Source organism: Verticillium nonalfalfae (genome assembly GCF_003724135.2).
Source record: "Verticillium nonalfalfae strain VnAa140/NRRL 66861 chromosome Unknown scaffold_55, whole genome shotgun sequence".
In the NCBI taxonomy this organism is placed as follows: domain Eukaryota; kingdom Fungi; phylum Ascomycota; class Sordariomycetes; order Glomerellales; family Plectosphaerellaceae; genus Verticillium; species Verticillium nonalfalfae.
This window is the reverse complement of record NW_021167280.1, coordinates 142,920-157,865: the sequence shown is the minus strand read 5'-3', so window position 1 is coordinate 157,865 and position 14,946 is coordinate 142,920. Positions and strand designations below refer to the sequence as shown.

Below are 14,946 nucleotides of genomic sequence, written 5' to 3'. Positions count from 1 at the left end.
ATCACGAACTAAACGAACTCCCGCTTGAGCTGGGACTCCGCATGCGCACAATCCTGACGCCGCCGGGCCGGTTGTGCTTCACGTCAGCCTGGTTCTTCTTGAGTCGCGCGAGCTCCTCGTCCCCGACGGCCATGGTGCGAATGTTCAGCCCCGGGAAATTCTGGCGCAGATACGCCGCGAAGATGGGCAGGATCGACTTATCCGGCCGGTAGGTGCCCGACTCGTTGTCGATGATGAGCTGGTAGTAGGACGGGCTGTTGGACGGCGTCGCGTCGAGGTGTTCGCGGAAGTTGCCTGAGATGGCGAGGTTCGCGAACCGCGCCCTGCCGCGGTCGTCGTCGGCGGCGGGGATGCCGCCGGCGCCGGAGGAGGAGGAGAATGTGGAGGACGGCGTGTGGGGCCGCTCGAGTCGCTGGATGAAGAACTCGCCGGCGCAGGCGACGTAGCGCGCGACGTCGCTGTGCATGGTGTGCTTGCTCAGCAGGTCGATGCTGAACTCCTTGCCCGTCTCGGTGAAGCGGAAGCGGCCGTCGAGGGTCAGGACGTAGGTGAAGATGCGGCCGCCGTCGCCGTAGTGGGCGAGGCGCAGCAGCTCGGTCGACGCCTCGACGGTGCACGGCGTGAGGGTCTTGATCTCGGACGTGACCTTGTGGCGGTACACGCGCCTGTGCTGCTTGTGCAGCGCGCGGCTGAGGATGCGGCCGCGGAGGCCCTTGGACGTGAACATGGAGCCGATGATGTGGCGGAACTCGACGTAGCGGTGGTACAGCTCGGGCGGCACTGGGCCGGCGAGCTGCATCTCGCTTGACTGGAAGCTGTGCCGGCGTCAGCAGTGGATTCGTGGGGTCCCTCCTCTTGCCAGGGGGGAGGTCAGGGGCACTCACTCATATCTCTGTGCGTGCTTGACGTGGTGGCACCCTTCCTCGACGTCTGCATACTCATAATCGTCGTCTGCGTTGACATTGACACGCGTCCCCGTCAACAGCCCGATCGTCGGACTGAAGTGCTTGATCGACATGGACGGCCCGACAGTGTAGATCTGCGCATGCGGCGGCGGCGACACGCCGAGCACCTGCATGCTCACCCACAAGCTGGGCGTGTAGTGGTCGTGCCCGCTGTACAGGGCGCGGACGAGGTAGACGCCCTTGTGTGCCGAGCGTTTCCTGACCTTGTACTCCCTGCCCGGTGGCGGCACGCCTTCCCAGTCCTCGCTGATGCCGTCGACCTCGATGGTGACGTTGCCGAGCCGGTCGTCCGAGTCGGGGTAGTCCTCGTCGTAGATGCGGCATTTCAGGGTGAACCCGCTCGCCGGGACATTGGCGACGATCCATTCCTCCTCCCAGACAGGCTTCGTCGTGCGTCGAATGGTGCGCGACCGCCACGTGAGATCCGGGTCCTCCTCGTGCCGCGTGACGAGCGGCGTCTTCAGCGTGGCGTGGACGAAGGGATCCGACGACCACGTCGACAGGTCGGCGACGGGCAGGTGCTCGGCGCGGTGGAAGATGAACTTGACGGTGAAGCCCGGCGGCGCGTCGGGCAGCGGGGTCCTGTCGAGGCCGCCGGGCAGCTTGGCGACGGCCTTGTGCTTGATCGTCTTGGCCTTCCGGATGGCCTTGTCCTTGAGGTTGAGGCTGCCGTTGTCGGAGGAGGAGCTCGTCACGGACGACGCCGACGAGCTCGTCCTGCGCTTGTGCTTCGACTTGGACTTCAAGCGCCCGCTGCGACCGACGCGATGCGTCTCCTGCCCATGCTCATGCGCATCGTGGGGTGAATCATGTCTCTCTGGTGTCTCGGTCAGCTGGCCTGCTCGCTCTTCACAGCATTTTGTTTTTTCTGTCTTTCTTGCTGGACAGATTTGACAGGGAGAGGGTGGCAGGGGCCTGACCAGTGTGTTCGAGGGGCAGCTCCTCCGATGGCTGCGAAGACGTCGCCTGCATTGCCACGGCGATGGGGTTCTCACCAGGCACCTGGTACGACTGCGTGAGATCCGGAAAAACTGTTGCGTTTCGCTCGTGAAGTGCTCTGGTCAAACAGTGCCAGTGCCCGGAACCGCGCTCCCTGTCCGTAGATTCATGCTCCCGAGATGTCGTCTTGGCATCCGGGATGCAGTGGAGATAAAAAGTGCCTCCCGTCCGAGGTCATGAGTCGGTCGTTGATGGAAATGGGGGTTGTCCAAGGGCTGAAGTGAGAAGAGGCTGGGGGCCCAGACGAGGGGAAGGCTGGTGGTGGGTGTGGGTGGTAGGCGTCAGCCGCAGTAGAACCAGATACACACACGTGGTGCTGCCGGATGCAGAGGCAAGGCAGCAGCTGCCTGGGCTAGACGCGTGCGGCGTCAAACAGGTAAGGCTGTGCTGGGAGCGCGACTCGTCATTCGACAGCGCCACGAAAGGGGTCGCTCTGCCGGCTACTCGACTTGCTCGGCACTTCGGCATTGTCTGTTGTGAGCTAGACATTGTCTGCTGTGAGCTAGACACGTCAAAAGGGAGTTTGGCTTCGTTCTAAAAAAGATCGTACGGAAGCTCTGGTGCCTCAGCCACAGGCGCGGCTATTGATTTGGCTTGCATGTGGAGGGCTTTTTTTTGCCATGTCTCGGCAGTCGCGCATGGATTGACGAGGGTCAGCCTTGGGAGTGGAGGGAGATAAACATCTCGTCGACGGTTCTCGTGGCCTATTTGATCTATTCAGAGGCCTCCGTGGTTGCGCTCTGCTTCTCGTCTCTCGTATTCCGCCGGAAAGGAGTTGCCGTGGGGCTCCACGCTGCTGGCCACCGACACACGGTGCACGAGGTCTGAGCACTCCATCTTCATTCAGCACAAGGGCAGACATTCCTGCTGGGAAACGGGCACATGCAATGTCGGTGCTGTTGACTACGGACTGCTCCATCTTCATACGCTCATCGGCATCACTCCCATCTCGCACGCACGCAGACACCACGGCTGCGAGGCGGCGCCCCGGGCGTCACGTAATCCGCGTGAATCCTCACATCATCCAGCGTCGTCTCGAACAGCTCCAGCGTCGGCCCGCCCTGCTCCTCGACCTGCGGGTCATAGACGCCGTACCGGCGAAAGAGGCCCGCCGTGAACGTCTGCAGCTCCTGGTACGCCAGGTTCATGCCAATGCACTGCCTGCCGCCCTTGGAAAAGGTCAGCGAGCGCCGCAGGAGCGCCGGGTTCTCGAGGTAGCGCTCCGGCCGGAACTCGTCGGCGTCGTCGCCGAACCACGCGCTGTGGCGGTTGAGCATCCGCGCCGTCATGCCGACGCTCGTTCCGCGCGGGATGACCGCCGTGCCGCTGCCATCGGCGTACTGGAAAATGAGATCCTCGTCCGGCGCGACGCGGTCCTGGCGGTGTGTCGCGCTCGCGTACAGACGCAGACACTCTTCGATGAGGGCGTTGAGGTAGGGCAGCGCGTCGAGCTTGATCGGGTCCGGGGGCTGCGTCGGGTCTGGCATGGCCGAGTCAAGCTCACGGCGCAGGCGGTCGAAGATGGGCCGGTCGTGCAGAACACGGCAGATGAGGGCCGTCAGGACGGAGGCCGTCGTGTCGGCTCCGGCAATGGTGATGACCATGGCCTCGTCGACGAGGCGCGGTGTGCTCTTTTCAAAATCGGAGACGTCGCTTCGGATGATTTCGTGGAAGATTGTATTCCTCTCCGGATCGTCCTTGGACTTTTTGATGTCCTCGATCTCGGCTGCGAGGCCCTGGAGGCGTTGTCATTTCGTCAGTTCCCTGTTCCGTCTAACCAGACATGCGCGTCACGAAAAAGGCAGGACCAAAAATGAGGGCTCGCTACTGACCTCGAGGAACATGATGAAGCTCGCCAGCTGAGGGCTCAGACGCTTGAAGAGAGACGCCGGCATGCTGTTCAAGATGCCCAAGACAGCATGGAAGTGGACTCCAGCGTAGGCCAGGCGCTCAGGTTTCGACACCCGGAAGAACGCGGCGTTGAAGTCCTCCTGGTCGAGACACTTGACACCCTTTCCGAGGGCATAGTTCTGGATGACATCCTTGGTGGCCGCCTGCAGCGCAGGGTTGATGACGAAGGGTGTCTCGGTCTGCGCGAACCCTTCAAAGCGCCGCAGGAGGTCGGCGAGCGTCTCGTCTATGACGGGCGCCAGTCGGCGGACGTTTTGCTGGGAGAAGAAGCGGCCCATGGCGGCGCGGCGCGGCCGGTGGAGGTCGTGGGGTCCCGTGGAGATGGAGGCATAGTGCGTCTGGAAGAAGTTGAGGACGGTCCAGGCCTTGTCGCGACGGTGGGACGAGGACTGCGGGGCGTAGAGCTGGTCGACGAAGGCTGGATCGTTGACGTGCAGGACGTCAGGCATGACCCTCACGACGGGTCCGTATCTGCGATGCATCTCCTCGATGACAAAGGTGTACTGGCCGCCGCGAACAATGTCATGATAGGCAGCATACCATGTGGTCAGAGCTGGTGGGTGTTTGTCAATGGCTGCAGTCTGCGGATGTTCGTTGACACGTACCTGCAATCGTTGGACCGGGAAACTTGCTCAATGGGCTGAAATAGACGCGACGTATGGCCACGACTGCGCAGTAGAGGACGACGAGTCCTGAGAGCAAAAGGTAACTCACCATCCTGCATCAGTGTCCAGGCACTCTCTGCGGATAATGGACAACGCCCAGGCATCGCGAAGCGGAGAGGCCTCGATTTATGGACGGCATTCTGAATCCTTCAGCATGTCTGCCACTGAAAGGAGTCCGAGTGGCCCAATGACGATGTCTCAATTATAGCAATTTCAATCTCTCGGAGGCTGCTCAAACATGCTTTCAAGCCGGGCGTTTGGTTGAGGGTGCGTCGACCATGTGGGAGAGACGCTAAAAAGTGACGTAAGCAACATCCTCGCGATGCTTGTCCGAGGGAAGGGGTGCCAATGGCCACTACCTTAGGTACCTTGTTACAGATAGGTCCGATTTTACAGAAGGAACCTACTGCAGACAAGATTGTTGAGGCAGATTTTCCCGCCTCTTCATCATGGACAGTAATGCGCTTCGATTAGGTTGTGTTTGGGTGTTCTGATGGGAGATGCCTTTCAGCAGTGTCGACGCCATGCTCCCTCCTGCCTGTGAACATTGGAATTTCGTGGGCTCCAGCTTTTCATATAATGGCCCGATGAAAGAAGACAAGAATAATCACCCCACATGAGGCGCGAAAGCTCATCTTGCGCGTAGGTCATTGCTGGTAGCTCTCTGGCTTTCTGTGAGGCCGTTGATTATCTATCATGGGTCCTCAGCCAATGAGGCGAAGAGAAATAACCGCCGCCAAAACACTGCCATACGTGTAGAACGGGCAGGGTAAGACGAGGCGAGAGCGAAAAGATCGAGGACGTGAGCATCATCTGGATCACAGAATTCGACTCTTCTCGAGCCTGCATCATTGGCCGAGGCTCGCGCGTGGCTGATGCAGAGACCTTGGTTGTGTCGAGTTGCTGGACGTGTGTCGAGGGTGACGTCAAGGCCGCACAACGCGGCGAGTGGGCCAATGACGTGCCCAACACCCATCCCCAGCCAGCTCACCACCCTGTTTTCCAACTTCACGGCGACAGGATCCCGGTGAGATCATACGGGGAGCAGGTATCTTTAAGGAAGATGGAGCCCGGGAGGCTACATTCTGCTGCTTCTCGTTCCCTCTGAAAGAATTGCTACTTTTTTTTTCGACAACCATCACGTCGCTTCCTCCATCCCCGCTACATCGACCCTTCTCGAGCTCCAGTCCGAGCTCGGTACCTACCTCGAACGCAGAGGACCCCTAAACCCTCTAAAGACCCCTGAAGCTACTCCCACACCAACACCACTCCGGCCCCTCACAACCGCCACCATGTCCAAGCCCAACAACATCTACCACCGCAACCGCGATGACACCATTGAGGCCACGACCCTCCTGTGGCGCGCCCTCTGCGACTCAAACCCGAAAAAGTCCCTCAAGAAGTACCTCGGCGACGACGCCATCCTCGTTCAGGTCGACGGCACCCTCGTCTCCAAGGACACGGAGCCCTCGCTCGAGGAGTACCTCGAGGACATGGAGCCCTGGACCGCCTACCGCATGCAGGACGCCGACGACGCCGACTTTGTCGAGATTGACATGATGTCCACGTCGCTGACCTACCGCGTCACCGTCTGGCAGCAGATTGGGGACGCCAAGGACCGCATGAAGCCCACCGAGGCCATCTGCACCGACGTCTGGCGCCAGAACGCCGGCGGCGACTGGACCTGCTGCGTCCACCACATGGCGCCTGCCTAAGAGAACCCCGAGAAAGTTTGTCTTCGTTTTCAACAGTATTTTTGGCTTGGGGAGTTTTGTATCATTAGTTCACGAGACATGACGAGCGAGGGAAGGAAGGCTTCGTGGATGTCATGGAGCATTGGGTTTCGGAGTTGGATTAGGACTGAATTGAACCCTTTTTTGATCCTTCATTGGATGCCTCGTTTTTTTCTTCTTTTTTTTTTCTTCCCTTGTCGCCATCTTATCTCTTGTCTCCTCTGATACTCATCACGCTCGTCCTGCGCCGTGGAGGCGACCAACGATCCGACAGCTCTATGCCCTCTTCCGACTCTTCCACTACCCTGCTTGACTGGCGGCTGCTCGAGTCGTACTCGACCGTGACCTCCCGCGTCCTCGTGATGCCCGCTTTCTGCTCCAATTCTCGGGGTAATATGCTCCGGTCGCTGCTGGCATCGCCCTTGCTCAACGCGAACCCGTCGTCGTCGACTGTGTTGACGGCGTTGCTCGGCGCTTGAAACTTGCTCAACGTATCGGACTTGATGTACTGGCCGGAGGGATACGCAGAGGGACCGCGACCGCTGCGCACGTTCCGAACGAGAACACGGAGAACCGGAATCGAAGCCGCGATGATGGTCGCGTTGGGTTCGGCTTCGGCCCAGATCCAGAAGACGGCGAGTTTCCATGTGTCTGTCGACCAGTCAGCAACGTCCTACACGGACACGAGAGGGGTGGGGGGGGGGGGGGGGGGGATACAGTCTTCAACATTGGTAAATTTAATGATGAGCACACTGTAGGAGCCCTTCATGATACCCATGACGCCAGCTCTAAGACAAGGTCAGCTTCCCTCGTCACAGGAAGCACATACGGGCGTATAGGTATTGAGACGTACAGCACCCCTATGCTCATGGCAACGGCAACGCCAATCTTCTCGTGTTTCCTCATCTGCAGCCCCATGACAATCTTCCACGGCAGAAGGGCGAGCACAAAGTCTGAAAGAGCAGAATAGACTAAACACAGCGTCAGCCATAAGCACATCGGCTTTCGCACAGGCCAGTCATGACGTACAGCCACCGAATATGCCCAACGTAATGGCCTCGTGAGCCTCCCAACAGGTGCCCGGAAGATGCGGTGTCGTGTCGCCTGGCACCCGCGGGCAGATCGCTCTCCAGGTCAAGATGATGTGCACCAAGAACTGAATATTCATGCTCACGACGAGAAACCAGATCAGGTAGATCTGCCACCCGGTCGCGATCCGCAGCAGCGTCACAGCAAACGACGTCTTTGTCAGCGCCAACGCGAGCTTGTGCGTGTTATCGGCGCAGTAGAGAACCGTGCTCATCGTTGGCGTCATGATCAGCGTCTTGCCGAACCCCAGGTGCACGAGCCTGCTCAGCAGCCCGGAGGAGACGACGAGGAACGCCCAGCCGGCGAGGAGGAGGTAGTCGTCGACCCAGACCATCCATCGCACGCGGATGGCCTTGCAGTAGATTCGCAGGCCCAAGAATATGGTCGAGACGGCGAGCATGGGCCAGATGGCGGCGTTGACCACTGTCTCTGCGTTGCCATGGTGTGTCGACGTGGCTATCTGGGTGGCATCGTCCCGGGAGAATATGGGGAACATTGTCGCTAGGGAAAGAGTTGTCAAGACGGAACGCCAGACTTGATTTGATATCTATCGGGCGTTCTGTCTTCTGGCTTGAAGAGGGGATTGTCGGGCCTTTACAATCGGTAGTCAGTCGAGCTCGGTGGCTGAACTACTGGTCCAGTTGGCTTGTGAGCTGAACATGCTGACAGCAGTGGCAAGCCCTCACTGCATTTCACAGCTCAATGACTAGAACCCTTGTTCGGACGGTCGGAACGACATGGGAAAGTAATTAGGCGACATCGGACGATGCTACGCGCCCCTGACCCTTCGCCATTCTCTGACAAAGGTACCTTGAGTGCCTCATGCACACTATTAGGGGGAGCAGCTGCCCGTCCTGTGCCTACCCCGAGCAAAGTGAAGCCTCTGCATCAATCTTGGGCTGGGTGGTATTTCAACACGACTTGAATGAGATATTTTCGAGCTCTCGGTAGCATCACAGTAGGAGGCTAGCATGACTCTTGTAGGTTTTGAGATTAGTCGGCAGAAACGGCAAGTCTTTGGGTTGAGGTTGTTCTTGCTGATCTAGAGCCCTTTCTTCAGACATGATCGAGCATGGACCAAAGCTTATATCCTAACGATAGCTTAATTCAAAGTTCGTCACACAACGTGTAGTCCCCTTCAGTGGCGAGAACGACTTGCCTGAGAGAGACTAAGCTCTTCCCAGCTTGTGTTTGTGTGCCTTATACCCTGTAGGGTCGCCTCGAACTCCCACTTTGCTCGAAGGGCTAGGCTTCCTGCCACGACTCGCGGTGCCAGCAGAGGGAGTAGTTCGCTTCAGCGTGAGCCCTGCTTCAATAGGTCTCTTTTTCACAACGTTCCATTCTCCTGCACGTTGGATTACTCTTCAGGGGGGAAGCAATCAACTTGAGCCAGAACCTTGCATGAGAACCAGGATTGTGCAGGCGGCTGCATATACCCAGACCCGCGGGTCCAATCATAGGTCCATGAAGTTGACGTACCAACACGAGCAATCATCATCAAATAGCGAAACCGAGAAACCCAGCAAGCGAAGGGTTCACAATACCTGACATGGCAGCTGTGCCTTGCTCTCCAATTCAGGATCGTAACATTTGCATGCCGAAATCGATAGTTCGACGTGTATTCCGCGGAAGCCAAACTGGAACACACACGGAGGTTCAGGAGCATCAATATATCCTCATGCGATGCCGCTGCGATCTGACCTCTGATCTGCATCTCGACTCCACGTGTGCGTATACCGTTCTCAGCCTCCCGACCCGCCACGACCATGCTCACCACCCACCTCTTCGTTGCCGCTGCCGCTCTGGCAATCGGCGCCGCCGAAGCCTCGGCCGTTGATCTGCATCTTCGCCAGACGTCCGAATTCACTATTCCATCTACTGGCTACACAAGTGTGAGTTCTGGGCTGCGGACGGAGGCTTTCTGCTTCCGTACGTCCACGGGAACTCAGTATGAAACTGACTCTTCCTTCATAGTGCGATGCCTTAATCGCAGCCGGTCTTTCGAGCAGTGTCTTTTTCCCTACGGACGCCAAGTACAAATCCAGCATCAGCTCCTACTGGTCTGGGACGGTCCAGCAAATCCGACCATGGTGCATCATCCAGCCGGCGAACACTGTAGAGGTCTCCAAAGCTGTGGCTGCTCTTGCCAAGACGAGCCCGGCTGGTAATTGGGACATTGGCGTCCGAGGTGGTGGTCACTCTCACTTTGGGTCCAATAACGTCGCTCAGGGTGTGACGATTGACTTGAGCCTACTCAACAGCACCGTCTACAAGAACTGCAGCGTGAGTGGCCCAGATCGTAACGCGGACGAGACCCGTCACTGACATGTTGATTTTCAGGGCATTGTTCGCATTGGGGGCGGCTCGCGGTGGTCCGGCGTCTTCCATGAAATTGAAAAGTATGGCCGCACTGCGACGGGTGGCCGCGAGGGCAACGTCGGCGTCGGTGGCTTGTCTCTCGGCGGAGGTGCCTCCTTCCACACTGGCAAGCGTGGCTTCACGTGCGACGACATTGTGAACTATGAAGTTGTGCTTGCGGATGGCACGATCGCCAACGCCAATGCTGGGGAGAATCCGGATCTTTACAGAGCCTTGAAAGGCGGAGGTAACAACTTTGGCATCGTCACGCGCTTTGACTTGCAAACCTTTGAAGACGCAAAGGGCGGGCTTTACGGCGGCCTATTGTTCTTGACCTACGATAACCGGGACGCTATTCTGGCTCAATTCTCAAGGCTTGTTGAGATCAACCACGATCACCCCGAGGACACAGAAGTCGTTACCTTCACCTATGGCGGGTCGGGCGCACCCATGATTGCTGTCGTCGCCATTAACACGGCTGGCGTGGAGAATTCAACCTCGTTCGCTCCGCTGAATCGGTTGACGCCTGTGCTGGATGACCGCAGCAGGAAGACGTATGGCAAGGTTATCACGGACTTTGCCACTCCCGGAGGTGCCAGGTATGTGTTCAATAAGCTTCAGGTGCGGTTGCGCTGTCTGACTGACAAATCGCAGGAGCGTCTGGTTCTCTATCTGCTTCCAGAACAACATGGATGTCCTGAACAAGATGTCTGCGCTTTACGATGCCTTTGTGGCTGACTTGACGAGCTTGTGGCCCGAACTCGGCATCGCCTTTGTCATCCAGCCTCTTCCCAAGCACTTCGCCAACAGGGGGAATGGTAACAATGTCCTTGGCCTGAAGAAGTCTCTGACACACGACTCGATTGTCTGGCTCGGTCAGGTTTCCATGCAGACTCTCGAGCAGGAGTCCGTGGCCTTTGCGAAGCTCGCTGCGTTGACGGCTGAGCTTGAGGCCTACGCCGAGTCGAAGGACGCCTCAACTGCGTGGAGGTACCTTAACTATGTCAATCCAGCTCAAGACCCCCTGTCGACGTATGGTGAGGAGAATGTTCAGTTCCTGAAGAGAGTGGCGGCTGAATATGATCCGAAGGGATTCTTTCAGACGAGGGTCTCTGGAGGGTTCAAAATCTCACGCGTGCAGTGAGAACCAGATTTCTCACGGTGCGTCATGAGTAGACAGCGTTCCGGTAGTTGTATCACATTCTCGTGTCCATCAGATTCATGTGCATGACTTTGGCAAGCCCTAGAATGACTGCCGTGCGGGGGGTTGCTACTCTGCCGAATTCAACCAAACTGCTTGGGTGCTGCATTAGGCAGCTGCGTCGGGCATTTGACAAATTACATTCCGAGGTCCCGTGTCCTGAGCTGCCACTATTCGGACAATTGCAGGGCCAAGGTGATACCAAAATAGATGATTGTGTGCTTGAGGAGTGCCGCGGCGGACCTCTAGCCTCCGCAATTAGACTTCATTTGTGTCTACTATGGGATACCATGTTGGATTCGTCGCAAAGCACCCCGCGTGGCTTACCTGCTCTTCTAGTGACAATTGTCAGCTATGGATGGCGTTTGGTTGGCTTGAACATATTAGCCGCTGCACTTAACCGAACCGTACTCGACCGATGTCTGGTTCATCCGTACCCCGGATTCACTGCAGAGACCATCGTTGTTTCCGTGTACAGGGAGTTCAGACGGCTTATAAGTGGATTAACCTACTTCATTTTCAACCTTCAACACATTTATTCAACGAACTACCTTGGACTTTGGTCATCTGACTATTTCTGAATTACTTCCGACTGAAAGAAAATGAAGTTCTTCTCGGTTCTCTTGCCTGCGGCCCTCCTACAGGTGGCCTCAGCCCATTGTGAGGATGATGATCTGATCAGACATGCCGTGCAAACCTAACAGTATCCTCAAGATACCTTTCCTGCCATTTCATCTGGCGGCCAAAGCTCCGCCAATTGGCAGAATGTCCGCCAAACAGCGAACTACCAGACGACTGGTCCAATCACCAACGTGGCCAGCTCCCAGATGACCTGCTACGAACTGAGTCCGGGCAGGGGCGCGCCTGGAACTCTGGCTGTCACTGCTGGCAACACCGTCTGCAAGTTTAATTTCCAAGACGATGGTTCGTTAACATCGTGTTACCAGGCTAACTGCATTCATAGCCTTCACTTCCAGCCCTCCTATCTTTCATCCTGGCCCTGCGATCGCTTACCTGGCTCGGGTTCCTTCCGGACAGACCGCCGCTACATGGAACGGCCAGGGTGCAGTCTGGTTCAAGGTCTGGCAGGATAATGCGTCCATCTCTTCCGGTGGCATCAGCTGGCCCAACATGAGTATGTAATTGCAGAACCGCCAATATCTTATCTCCAAACATTGACGCAACGAAAGATGCCGGCTCCGTGAGCTTCCCGCTCCCCCGCTGCCTTGACAACGGCGAGTACCTCGTGCGATTCGAGCACATTGCTTTGCACTCCGCTTCGAGTTCTGGCGGTGCGCAGCTCTAGTAAGATTGATCGAAGCGTCTTCCTGGAGAATAAGTAGTCGCTAATGTGATGCAGCCTGAGTTGTGGTCAGATTCGAGTCTCTGGTGGCTCTGGTGGTTACAAGCCCGCACGCCTCCTCAGCTTCCCCGGTGCCTACAATGCGAACGACCCTGGACTGCTGCTCAACATTTACTACCCCGTCCCAACCTCGTATACGTGAGTTTTATACATTAGTGCCAAAAGATGACCCTCCAGGTGGTTTTCCATGATGGCTGACATAAAGTTTTGCAGTCCACCTGGTGGACCGGTTGGATCTTGCTGATCGCAGATCAAGTCGCGACGGGTTCTCCTAGAGAGAAAGGGCTACGGACCAGTCATTGAATAGGACTGAATGAATGAATGATGAAACTTGGGAGGCATGACAGCAACAGGTTTCCAATCTCAGTCAAGCCACCCTTACACAACCTGAATTATCTGCACACTGTGCAAACAATCAGCAGCCTTTCAACTTTGATGTATAGCATTTGGTTCTCTGCATGCTTAAATACGGGGATATCTGAGAATCTCCAGCACCTTGCTGGCATTAAAAGCTTATTATTCCCTACCTTACTTAAGAATCATTGTCGCCCGTCGTTCGACACCTGTAGAACAGAAGTGATCCATCCGACAACCTGTCATAATACGCAGCCATGGGCCTCTCGAATTTACTGCTAGCGCTTCTTGCTTCACTCACCCTGTCGGAGCCAATATCCGCCAGTGCGGTGAAAAAATCTCTCGAATGGAAGGCCTGCAACCCTGGTGAATCAGCACATAGCAAGACGAAAGTCGAGTGTTCTTCGCTCCAGGTGCCTCGTGACTACACCACGTCCAAGTCCAAAGAACGGGTGACCATCGAGCTGGTTCGTGCCAAGGCGAAGAAACAGCCCTCGCGCGGCTCCATCTTGTACAATCCAGGAGGCCCAGGTCTCCCGATGAGGTCCAAGATTTCGACCGACTCTGAGCTTCTGCAATGGTCAGTATCCTGGAGGCCCGCGATGTAGGGCCGATTCTGACTACTCCCCAGGATGAGCGGAGATGAGTACGATCTCGTCACCTTTGACCCACGGTAATTATTCCCATCAAGCTTCTTCCTCAGAGGACACTTCTAATCGCTTATAAGCGGCACCGGCCCCTTGCCCTTCACATGCGGCACCATCGGTCCCATGCTCTCACAGCACAGGGCGAACGAAACCATCGAAGAGATCTGGAGGCGAGCTGCCGCCGTGGCTGCTCAATGCGCGAAGCACTCAACGGGTAATCAGCACGCGGAGTTGCTAGGCACCGTAGCGCTCGTCCGCGACATGATGCAAGTTGTTGATGCTCTAGGCGAGGACGGCTTGCTTCGTTTCTGGGGTGAGTTCTCTTTTGTCTCCCTTCCCCATTCCGAAATTCGTTTCAAGAAAAAAGGGCCAGAGTGAGAGAAAGCTGACTGGCGGAAAGGATACTCCTACGGCACCATCGTTGGCGCCACAGCAGCAGCCATGTTCCCGGACCGCATCGACAGGATGGTCCTCGACGGCGTCGTGAACCCCCACAAGTGGTACCGCGGCTCGAGTGATCCAGACATGACCATGGACGCCGACAAGGTGCTTACAGCCATGCTCGAGCTGTGCGTCACCCTCGGCGCGACGAAATGCCCGCTCGCCAAGCATGGCAGCACGGCAGCAGACCTCTCGGCCAAGGTCTGGCGGCGCATCGACGACCTCAAAGTCCAGCCCGCAGTCATCACCATCAAGCCCAAAGCCAAGGCTAGCCTGCCGTTCCCCGTGGTCATCCTAGTGACGATCGACTACATCAAGGCAATCCACCTAACGTCCAACACGCTGATCAACAGGGCCCTCTGGCCCCAGCACCTCAACTTCCTCGCCAGCCTGCTCGCCGTGCGCGGGTCCGACCCGTACGAAGCGGCCAGCGGCACCGCCGCCGCCGCACCGTCTCTGGCGAAACCCAGCAGCGCCAGCGACGCCGACGCCCGCCTGGGCGCCTACATCGCCATCCGCTGCGGCGACAGGCTCGAGCGCGCCGCGGCCTTCGCGGCCTTCGCGCCCGACATGGCCGCGACGGTCAACAGCAGCCGCATCTCGGGCGGCCGGTTCGCGGCCATTGGCGCCACGTGCGCGCAGTGGCCGTGGCGCGCGCGCGAGGCGTATGACGGGGACTTTGCCGTGACGACGCGGACGCCCGTCCTCGTCGTGAGCGCGGAGCTCGACCCGCGGACGCCGCTCGAGGCGGCGCGGCAGGCGAGCGCTGCGCTGGGGGGCAGCGAGCTGCTCACGGTTGCGGGCGCCGGGGTGAGTCTCTTCTCTCTCTCTCTCTCTCTCTCTCCGTGATGATCTCTTTTTTTCTTTTGGCGTTTGCAAGTATATGCTAACCTTTTGTAGCACTGCTCGACTAGCGTGCCGTCTGCCTGCGCGGCTGTGCATCTGAGGGACTACTGGGTCAACGGCACGATGCCAGCGCCTGGAAAGGTGTGCAAAGGGTCGCCGTTTGGTGTCAAGTGGGCTGATGTGCGAAAGGAGGTGGACAAGATGGGCTCATTGCACAAGAGGGAAGCTTACGACGACTTTGATGACGACGACTTTGGGCGCTCATTCATGGAGGGCCGAGATGTGATGGATTACTTCTTGGAAGCCGATATCATGGACTCGGTGCTGTGAGAAAGGGGGCCGTTTGTTGAAGTACGAGTTCTGTAATCGAGGTC

The 14,946-nt window shown here is 57.5% G+C and overlaps 6 protein-coding genes across 6 annotated transcripts; 4 read left to right on the top strand and 2 right to left on the bottom strand.

Moving 5' to 3' along the window:
- Window position 1: 1 nt before the first annotated feature.
- D7B24_007167 (uncharacterized protein) lies at window positions 2-4,644 on the bottom strand (the record flags this gene model as incomplete). The annotated part of the gene is made up of 6 exons (XM_028641282.1): window positions 2-815; window positions 885-1,782; window positions 2,920-3,700; window positions 3,797-4,428; window positions 4,481-4,543; window positions 4,590-4,644. The coding sequence occupies 6 exons, from the start codon at window positions 4,642-4,644 to the stop codon at window positions 2-4; spliced, it is 3,243 nt and encodes a 1,080-aa protein (XP_028494720.1).
- Window positions 4,645-5,832: 1,188 nt separating this feature from the next.
- D7B24_007166 (uncharacterized protein) lies at window positions 5,833-6,255 on the top strand (the record flags this gene model as incomplete). The annotated part of the gene is made up of 1 exon (XM_028641281.1): window positions 5,833-6,255. The coding sequence occupies one exon, from the start codon at window positions 5,833-5,835 to the stop codon at window positions 6,253-6,255; it is 423 nt and encodes a 140-aa protein (XP_028494719.1).
- Window positions 6,256-6,478: 223 nt separating this feature from the next.
- Window positions 6,479-7,858, bottom strand: D7B24_007165 (uncharacterized protein; the record flags this gene model as incomplete). The annotated part of the gene is made up of 4 exons (XM_028641280.1): window positions 6,479-6,924; window positions 6,991-7,061; window positions 7,127-7,244; window positions 7,303-7,858. The coding sequence occupies 4 exons, from the start codon at window positions 7,856-7,858 to the stop codon at window positions 6,479-6,481; spliced, it is 1,191 nt and encodes a 396-aa protein (XP_028494718.1).
- Window positions 7,859-9,128: 1,270 nt separating this feature from the next.
- D7B24_007164 (uncharacterized protein) lies at window positions 9,129-10,864 on the top strand (the record flags this gene model as incomplete). The annotated part of the gene is made up of 4 exons (XM_028641279.1): window positions 9,129-9,254; window positions 9,337-9,645; window positions 9,703-10,319; window positions 10,375-10,864. The coding sequence occupies 4 exons, from the start codon at window positions 9,129-9,131 to the stop codon at window positions 10,862-10,864; spliced, it is 1,542 nt and encodes a 513-aa protein (XP_028494717.1).
- A 659-nt stretch (window positions 10,865-11,523) lies between these two features.
- On the top strand, window positions 11,524-12,426 carry D7B24_007163 (uncharacterized protein; the record flags this gene model as incomplete). Its single annotated transcript, XM_028641278.1, has 5 exons — window positions 11,524-11,581; window positions 11,636-11,845; window positions 11,886-12,056; window positions 12,112-12,226; window positions 12,282-12,426. 5 exons carry the CDS (start codon window positions 11,524-11,526, stop codon window positions 12,424-12,426), a joined length of 699 nt encoding a protein of 232 aa, XP_028494716.1.
- Window positions 12,427-12,895: 469 nt separating this feature from the next.
- D7B24_007162 (uncharacterized protein) lies at window positions 12,896-14,902 on the top strand (the record flags this gene model as incomplete). The annotated part of the gene is made up of 4 exons (XM_028641277.1): window positions 12,896-13,218; window positions 13,366-13,598; window positions 13,686-14,536; window positions 14,627-14,902. The coding sequence occupies 4 exons, from the start codon at window positions 12,896-12,898 to the stop codon at window positions 14,900-14,902; spliced, it is 1,683 nt and encodes a 560-aa protein (XP_028494715.1).
- Window positions 14,903-14,946: the final 44 nt, after the last annotated feature.